Genomic DNA, 8,874 nt, shown 5'->3' on the forward strand with positions numbered 1-8,874 from the left:
TAAACCAAAAGAAAAAAAAAAAAAAGATAACAATCGTTATACACCTTCACCGTTAAATTCGACGATGGCGGAATCTTCGAGCAACACTCGCCTATCGAATTCTTCCGACGAGGTTTCAGTCTACTTGGACGCCGAACCTCGATCTACTACCGACATTGCCACCACCTCATCATCTTCAGGTATATCATGGTTCTTTTATGGTGTTAGATCGCGTTACGTTCTACTTAATCTCATGTAATGTAGTGGAATTGATATAATTTTATAGGAATAGTGAAGAATCAAAGTTCATGTGGTTACAGTGTGTATTTTTGGATAGTTTAATCAAAGTTCACGTGTTAAGTTCGGCCTTTTGTAGATTGCGTTCTGATTAAGGTAGTGTAATTGTTGTTAGTGTAGTTTATAGTAGAATATGGAATAGTGACTGTGAAATTAAAATACAATGTGTATTTCAAATATGGAATGGTACTATTTTTGTGTTTTTGGATTGGCCTTACGCAGGGCATGTTGACAGGGACACGTCAACTACTAGGCATAGTTTGGCTGAAGTCATGGCTATGGCTGAAGCTGAAGCTGAACGTGCACCGACTCGTCATAGCCGGTATCACCGCCAAAAGAGTGCTACTAAAGTTAGGAAGAACACCGGAATTGGCTCCATTATGAAGTTCCTTGATGAGAATCTTCCCGCCAAGAAAAGGGTACCACAAAATATCACATTTGATTGATTGTTTATCTTCATGGAGTTTTATATTAAATATTTTAATTAAGGAATTTAGGTGTTGTACATATTAGATTTCTGCATCACTGATTTAGATGACTGTAGGGAAGTTCTGCTACCTAGAAGTGTTATTAAATGCCATTTGGAATGACAAGCTACCATAATCCTATGATATATACATATTAAATTTTAGCCATTACCTTGGTCCTGTATTATTTTCTATCACTTGAGCATTAGTCTATGACAAGCGGTTGCATTGCAGGCCACATAGAAAAAATATAGATTAGATTACTTAGCTTATTAAAGAAAATAGATTGGAAAAAATAATGAATTTGCAGGTAATAATTTTGTTACTAGTAAATACTTTATATACGAAGAAGATGTCACTTGCTGAATACACTAGCATTCATCTGCATCTACTAGTGTTACATTTGTATCTTTGGCTTCAAACATCATAGTTTGGTGTTCTTAAATTTTCTGTTTTGAATCTGAAAAAAATACATTTGCAAATGTTGCAGCTGCGATTTCTAAAAAGAGCTTCTGTGATTAAGGATGATGGCACTGTCGAATTTGATGTACCAAGAGATATCAAGCCCCCAGAAAACATTGGAACTACGGTTACCTCTAGGGAACTTTGCAATGAATCTGGGGAAGCAACACCCTATTATGATATTCATCCACTTCAAATAGTAATGCTTATAGTTGGCACTCGGGGAGATGTCCAGCCATTTGTTGCTATTGGGAAGCGTCTACAGGTTTTTTTTTATATTCCTGGTTTCTCGTGTATAATTCCTGGTCCATGCACCAAAGTAATATTTTTGTTTTAACTCACTAAGATATTAGGATGATTTGGTTTAAGCCCTTTCAAATAATTTGAACTTGCCAAAACAATTTATCATAAGTACTTTAGGGACTAAGATAAAATACGGTCTCTTGAGACTACAGTTATTGCCTTCCCTTGCACCCACTCCATAGGAATCTTGGCTTATTCTTGACCACCAGCTGTGTATTTTGACTAATATGTTATACTGTCGTCCTCTCCTGTATCCTGTAATGAATGTCAATTGTGCTTCTTAGTTAGGGCAGAACAATATCAAAACTTTTTGAGTCTTTCAAAAATCTAGAGGTCTTTATGTTTCAATTTTTCTTTTCATTTGTTCCTCTTAGACGATCGCAGCTCTTGTAATTTACTCTTGTGCTGTAATATAGCCTGTTTAAGACGGAATTTTTTTGCAGGAAGATGGCCACAGAGTTAGGCTAGCTAGCCATAAGAATTTCAAAGATTTTGTTTTGAGTGCAGGCTTGGAGTTTTACCCTTTAGGTGGAGATCCCAAGGTTCTTGCTGGTTGTAAGTGTTTCTTATCTTACCTCTTAGATAACCATTCTGAATTTAGCTTGTTTTAATTTAATGATGATTAAAGAGTATATATGCTCACTAGAACTCCTATGTTTTAAGTGGGTTCACATTTTAGTGTAAATTGAATTGTAGAGAGTTAATACTCAATTTGGTTTCTGAACTTGCACGGGAGCTTCAATTTAGTCTCTGAAGTTTCAATTGCCTCGATTTAGTCTCCAAACTTTGCAAACCATTAGTCCCTGGGACAATTTTTAGGCACACAAACGTTAATGGAGCGCTGACCTGGACAGTCAGGTGCCACGCTAGAACCTATAAAATTATGCAACTTTGGTTTTGGCGCTCAAATAGCCCAAAAACAACGCCGTATCACTTGCTTTGGTAGGAAAAGTTTCAATAAACATCACTTACGATGTTTTTGGGCTATTTGAGTGCCAAAACCAAAACGACGTCATTTTATAGAGTACAACGTGTCATCCGGCTGTTCACGTAATGTATGTGCGTTGTAAATTGTTTCAGGGACTAAATAGAGACAATTGAAACTTTAGGGACTAAACTGAGGCTCGTGTGCAAGTTCAGGACCAATTTAGATAGTGGGATATCTCATGTAGCTATTTTTCAAACATAATTTAGATCCATTTCATCTTTTCAAATGAGCTACTCTCTGTCACCCTTGCCCCGTTAACAAGAAATGTCAACATGACACTTATGCTGTAGAAATAGACATTTATTTGCAAACATGAAGAAAAATATGGCTTGAATTGATACAATGACAAATTAACAGGTGTTCAAATATTTTGATCTACTTCAATGAAGGTAATTGAAGAATTGATATCAAATCAAGAAATGTGATCTACTCTATAAGAAAGGAAGATAAAAAAAATTGGATGTGCCAGTTTTTACGAGAGGAATGTTGGTTTTATTCTTTTGAATGCATGACCATATACCAGTAGCCATATCAAAAAGATTTCTTCTCCTTGCTCATGCTTTCATATTATTAATATGTTTATTTATATGCTTTCTTCAGATATGGTCAAGAATAAAGGCTTCTTGCCGTCGGGCCGCTCAGAAATTCATAAACAAAGAAATCAGATAAAAGCTATTATAAACTCTTTGCTTCCAGCTTGCAACAGTGCTGATCCAGATACTCATGTTGCATTTAATGCAGATGCAATAATTGCCAACCCTCCAGCATACGGTTAGACCCTAAATTTTTTTTGTCCCTTTCCATTCATCACAATAACACAATCAATAACATAGACAACAAAGTGTCTTTCTATTGTAATGAGAATGTAATCAAACATTTTATCAAATGACAAGAGATTGTATAGTAACCAAAACTGGATTCAACAACAAACTTGCTGCCTGGTAAAATTAAGGAATTTGATCCTCTAAAGTGTAGAGGTACAGTTTACAGATTAAAGTGCAGAATGGTAATCTCAGTTCATTATACTGTGCTTGTATTGCATAAAAATCCAAGCTGCTAATCCATAAGTGCGCGTGCATTTCATAGAATGCCATTCTTAAGTTTAAATTATTTTTTACAGTATTACCTAAAGGTACCACGGTTTGAAGATTACATTGTCAAATAATGATAATGGTATATTGCTAAGAGTTATATAGGAGAGATTAACTTGCGACCTGTTTCAGCGATTGTGAGAATCAAATCATGGCAGAAAGAGAAGGAAAGGGAAATGCCTTTCACCATTGATGATTTGATGTCTTAGTTTTTACAATGTCCATAATGAGTGAATCATATCTTAGATCTTGACAAGAATTTCCTCCTTTTGTGTAACTAAGAATGGAAAAGTCAATCACAAATTGCTAATAGGAAATTGAAAGAAATTCATTGACAGAGTATAGAAATGACTATAAAATTAACAAATAATGTGGCATTGTTTACATCCAATGTATGATGAAAAAATATCTCACGTTCTTTTAATGTATGAAATTATGCAGGGCATACTCATGTTGCTGAGTTTCTAAAAGTTCCACTTCACATATTCTTTACAATGCCATGGACGTAAGTCTTGCTTGGTACACGGACTAATCCTGCACTTAGTCACCTGTATTTTTGACCGAATTATGTGCTATATTGCATCATTCATTGACTTGGGCATTAGGAAGGTTCTCAGTAAGGCTCGTTTATTGATTTGTTGTTAGCATAAAGATTATATGAGCAACTAATATAGGTATAAGGATCTTATTCTAATGATGTTTGACTATATTTTCAGGCCAACAAATGAATTCCCTCATCCTCTTTCCCGCGTTAAGCAACAAATTGCATATAGAGTAAGTTACATGGCCTCGGAGAGTTAATCCAACATAATCAATCTATTAGTTTCACTTGATATGACTAAGTTATCGGTTTTTTGTATGTCTTTCAGCTGTCATATCAAATAGTTGATTCTTTAATCTGGCTTGGAATACGAGATTTAATAAATGAATTTAGGAAGAAGAAGCTAAAGCTAAGGCCTATTACTTATCTAAGTGGATATTATACGTCCCCTCCTAACATGCCCTATGGTTATATATGGAGCCCTCATTTGGTCCCTAAACCAAAAGGTTAGATATGCATTTATATTTTATAGTGTCATCTCATCTTTCCATTTTTGGCACTCTCTAACTCCGAGCTGTTTCTTGATGATGTTACGATAGACTGTTTGTGTTTTGCTTCTTGTTTTGCAGATTGGGGACCCAACATTGATGTTGTTGGATTTTGTTTCCTTGACCTTGCTTCAGATTATGAGCCACCAATATCATTATTAGAGTGGCTTGAAGAAGGCGAAAAGGAAGGCAAAAAACCTATATATATTGGATTTGGTAGCCTTGTGAGTTTCTTTGTGATTGTTCACTTGTTTGGTCTTTTGGATATGTGATTACACAGCAATAAATTTGCAGCTTTTTTCCCTCGAGTCTAGCAACCAGTATAATCTAACTGGAGTTGTCAAGTCTGTCCATTATGGAGTGATATCCCAGCACTAATTATTTCCATAAGCAACACTCAAACTTGAGACCCTGCTTAAAGAGAATAAGTTCAACCAATAATTGTTGGTGCATTCTTTTTTGTCTGAATATAACCTTCTCAGGTAACTTTTGCAATGAACCATAATTAACTCAGTGGTTTGTCCCTATTCAGGCATTGAATTGAATGTAACTTAACTTATTTTGTGATGGGACTTTGGAAAATTTAATGTGGAAGTGATAGTTAAGAGCCTAATTATTATGTCCTGTTCCAGGAAGTGTCCACAACTAAAGTTTGAGTATTCCTATACCAACAACACTAATTATGAGAGCTCTTTCCTGAATTGAGTGGTGTATAAGGATTAATCTTATTTAGATGGCAAAACATCAGGAAAGGATAGCCCTAGAAGCTAAATGCTTGGCAATAGCCAAAGCAGATATAGAAAACCGCTCTGAGCTACTCCTTTTTTTCTATGTTGTCATTCTACACTTGATCTAGTTAACTGTCAAAATATTTGCCACTACTAAAATGTCTGCAAACCCATTCTAATGTAATTTCCTTTTCTTTTTTAATCTTATTTTGAGCAGCCTCTAGAGCAGCCAGACAAAATGACACAAATTATAATTGAAGCTCTGGATAAGACCGGGCAGAGAGGAATCATCAACAAAGGCTGGGGTGGACTTGGGAATTGTGAGTCTTGATTTTCTGCCTGTATCATGCCAGCAGTATACTGCATTTTTCACCTCATTGTGAAGCATATAGTAATTTCTGTTTCTCAGTGGCAGAAACAAAGAAATCCGTGTACTTATTGGACAACTGTCCACATGATTGGCTATTCCTAAGATGCAAGGCTGTGGTAAGTATACAACTTCTCTAAGTGGCTTAGAAGTCAATTGTTTTGAGCATAACATTGAAACTTGGTTGTAAGATGTTGTAAATGTTTCCAGGTGCATCATGGGGGTGCTGGAACAACTGCTGCTGGTCTTAGAGCTGCAGTAATGTATCTTGCATTTGTGAATTTTGTAATCTAAGTGGTATATTCATCCTACAACAAGAACATCTCTGTTTGTTTCTGCAGTGCCCAACAACAATTGTACCATTCTTTGGGGACCAGCCATTTTGGGGAGAGCGAGTGCATGCCAGAGGAGTAGGCCCGGCACCGATTCCAGTGGATGAATTTACATTAGGCAGGCTGGTTGATGCTATAAACTATATGCTGAAGCCAGAGGTAATATATATATATATATGCGATCAAAGTGGTTAGTATTTGTCTCACACCATATGTACCAGAAAAAAGGAAAGTAGAGAAAGCTTTTAGATGTAAAGGGAACTAATCATCAGAGACAAAGCCAAGCATAAGATCCATTTATAGTTTCCTCCTAAAATACAGCATGGAATCATACAGAAGAGAGTATAAATAAAACAAATGCAAGTTATGTTCACAATTTTGGCTTTTTATTAGCACTACATGTTTTACATCGTTCTTACATCTCACAGGTNGGGTAGCAGGAGCAGTTGCAGCCTTCTATAAACATTATCATCCTCAAACACCTGATTCCGAGACCAACCATCAACCGGTAGCCACCATGCCTAGACTTGGGTTCTCCTTCCTAGGATGCTTTGGTCTCTCTAGATCTAAATCCACAACTTCTAGATAGATATCAATCTTCGTTATTCTAGATAGATATAAATCCTCGTACAACTAACTTGTTCACTTAAATCACATGTTCACCCTTCAGTCTATTCTAATGTAATGTGCCATTAAGAAATGTAAATCGTGTTTTCTTTTATGCTGTGTAATCAATCATCTCCATGGATATTTCTGAATGATCCATCAGGATCTAATTTACTTGTAAATGATAATCACTCTTCTCTCTTATTTAGCAGCAAATAGTGAATGTTCCTGCTCCTCATTTCATTGATCAATGCTACTTGTTTTACACCCACTGCTGGATGGAATGTAAATTCCATTTATTTTAGGTCCTATGTCTTCTTATACTGAGAAATCAAGGTATATTAACTCGGATTCTTACAAATGTTATTTCAGATATCATTGCTCCAATCTCTGTTGACACTTATACTAGAAAAGCAGAGTATTTTGTGCATTCTTCTCTAAGTTTCTATAGATGAATTTATAGTTTGTGAACTCAGGTAAACTATTTTTTAGAAGTTGTGACGATGTGAAAGATTGCTGTGTTCCAATCTCATTACATGCATAAAAAAATGGATGGAAGATAGCAAAAGAACTATACATAATTAATTTCACAACTTCAAAGATTTAGGACTGAGCCTGATAAACTTCGCCTTTCTGACTTGTGTCATCTTTGCTCATGGATGGATCAATTTCCTTAGTTGACATTTGTAATGAGGGCACGATTGGAGGTTTTATTCTGCGTGTAACTGTCATCTTCAACCCTTGTGTTGTATGAATTGTTGCTCCAGTAGTCATCTCAACCTATGACAGCAAAATTTATCATTCAGATTCTGCTTAGTACATTGCAGTTTCAGTGAAGCAATTGAATTTGCTTCAAGACCATTATTCAAGGCAAAAAGTTTTGTTAAAAACAATGACAGGTTCCTGAGACTTGATCAAACATTGTTAAATATCACAACAAAAGAAACAAACTTACCGGTGGGGCTCCAACTGCCATTTGAAAGTTGAACCGTCTAACAAGCATGGCAAGTGCTACTATGGTCTACCATAAGTATCATAAGATCATGCAAGTGAAAAATTATCATTAGTATGTGAGGAATAGCAAATCATGTCTCATATAATCATAGGGTTTAGGCTTTACGTCTCGAATCTCCTATAAAAAGGACAGTCCGGTGAACAAACAAATACACCCTTAACCTCACAAGTCACAACAATATAACATTCACATTACCTCATATGAAGCAAACAAATCACCAACACATTTCCTCGGTCCTCCCCCAAAAGGAAGATACCTGAAAGAGAGAGTAGCAATATTACTTGCATGAAAATAAAGTACAGAATAGAACAACAAAAATAAATTAGGTGCAGATAAAATATACTTGAAGTTTTGATTTGTCTCATTGGGGTTAGGTCCATCTACTGGCCATCTTTCTGGTTGAAACTTATCAGCTTCATCCCATAGGTTTGGACTACGATGCAGGTTCCAGACAGATATAAAGATATCTTCACCTCTGCAAGTAATTGATGGCGTAAAATCATTACATTTCAGAAAAGAATACTCTAAGTTGGCCGAAACAAAAATGATCGATATTCATCCCTTAAGCTTACATCCTCATTGTTTCATAAATTACTGTGATTTCACATGTGAAGTAGTAGGCGTATAGCGCAATGTGAATTCAGCCACGAAATTTTTCTATATAGAGAGGTAAGTGTGTTTTCTGTAACAGGGTAGTTTTCTTTATAGAAGAAAAGCAAGATATAAGTTAATGAAATCTTAGACTGGATAGTGTAATTTACTAACGAAAAAGACTTACTAAACTACACAAAGAATCCATTAGCATTACCTGTTTATAGGATACTCGCCGAGCATATCATTCTCAAGAGAGCGACGGATCAACACTGGTGGTTGAGGGTAAAGCCTCATTGACTGAATAATGAATATATTTCAATAAGTTTAACAATTATAAAAAAAATCAGCTCTAATACTATAGCAAGTCTCCTTTCTACCTCATTGATCACTCGGGTTGTATATCGGAGTTTCTTCATGTCTTCGATCGTTGGAAATCGATCCCCTAGTACGGAGTCAACCTATGAAAATTTATACATTGTTAGATTCTTGTGAGTGGAAACTTAATCGTTACTTTGATAATAATCTGAAAGCTAAAAAAGAATCTCATGAAACCTCT

At 35.7% G+C, this 8,874-nt stretch overlaps 2 protein-coding genes across 9 annotated transcripts in view; one reads left to right on the forward strand and one right to left on the reverse strand.

Annotated features, from left to right (window-relative positions):
• LOC107635113 (sterol 3-beta-glucosyltransferase UGT80A2) lies at positions 7–6,729 on the forward strand. Of its 8 annotated transcripts, none has more exons than XR_002361875.1 (13): positions 7–179; positions 499–695; positions 1,234–1,470; positions 1,952–2,063; positions 3,097–3,267; positions 4,029–4,092; positions 4,304–4,361; positions 4,457–4,634; positions 4,758–4,900; positions 5,622–5,724; positions 5,814–5,890; positions 5,963–6,029; positions 6,113–6,214. XR_002361875.1 is itself a non-coding variant. In XM_016338486.2 (13 exons), exons 1-13 carry the CDS (start codon positions 65–67, stop codon positions 6,296–6,298), a joined length of 1,689 nt encoding a protein of 562 aa, XP_016193972.1. In that variant the 5' UTR covers positions 7–64; the 3' UTR covers positions 6,299–6,729. The 8 variants fall into 8 exon arrangements, 5 of the variants coding, with proteins under 5 accessions (XP_016193972.1, XP_020977539.1, XP_016193974.1 ...); XR_002361877.1 differs by having other exon boundaries at positions 5,820–5,890; XM_016338486.2 differs by having other exon boundaries at positions 5,982–6,029; positions 6,113–6,729.
• The window catches only part of LOC107635112 (protein LUTEIN DEFICIENT 5, chloroplastic), a gene marked incomplete in the record, with an annotated part of 5,248 nt that continues 3,197 nt past the window's right edge, over positions 6,824–8,874 (reverse strand). Inside the window, 5 exon segments of the mRNA XM_016338484.2 lie at positions 6,824–7,489; positions 7,665–7,730; positions 7,920–7,980; positions 8,068–8,199; positions 8,533–8,615. Coding sequence (XP_016193970.1) covers positions 7,313–7,489; positions 7,665–7,730; positions 7,920–7,980; positions 8,068–8,199; positions 8,533–8,615 — 519 coding nt within the window.

The sequence above is a fragment of the Arachis ipaensis genome, chromosome B04 (assembly GCF_000816755.2).
Source record: "Arachis ipaensis cultivar K30076 chromosome B04, Araip1.1, whole genome shotgun sequence".
Taxonomy (NCBI): Eukaryota; Viridiplantae; Streptophyta; class Magnoliopsida; order Fabales; family Fabaceae; genus Arachis; species Arachis ipaensis.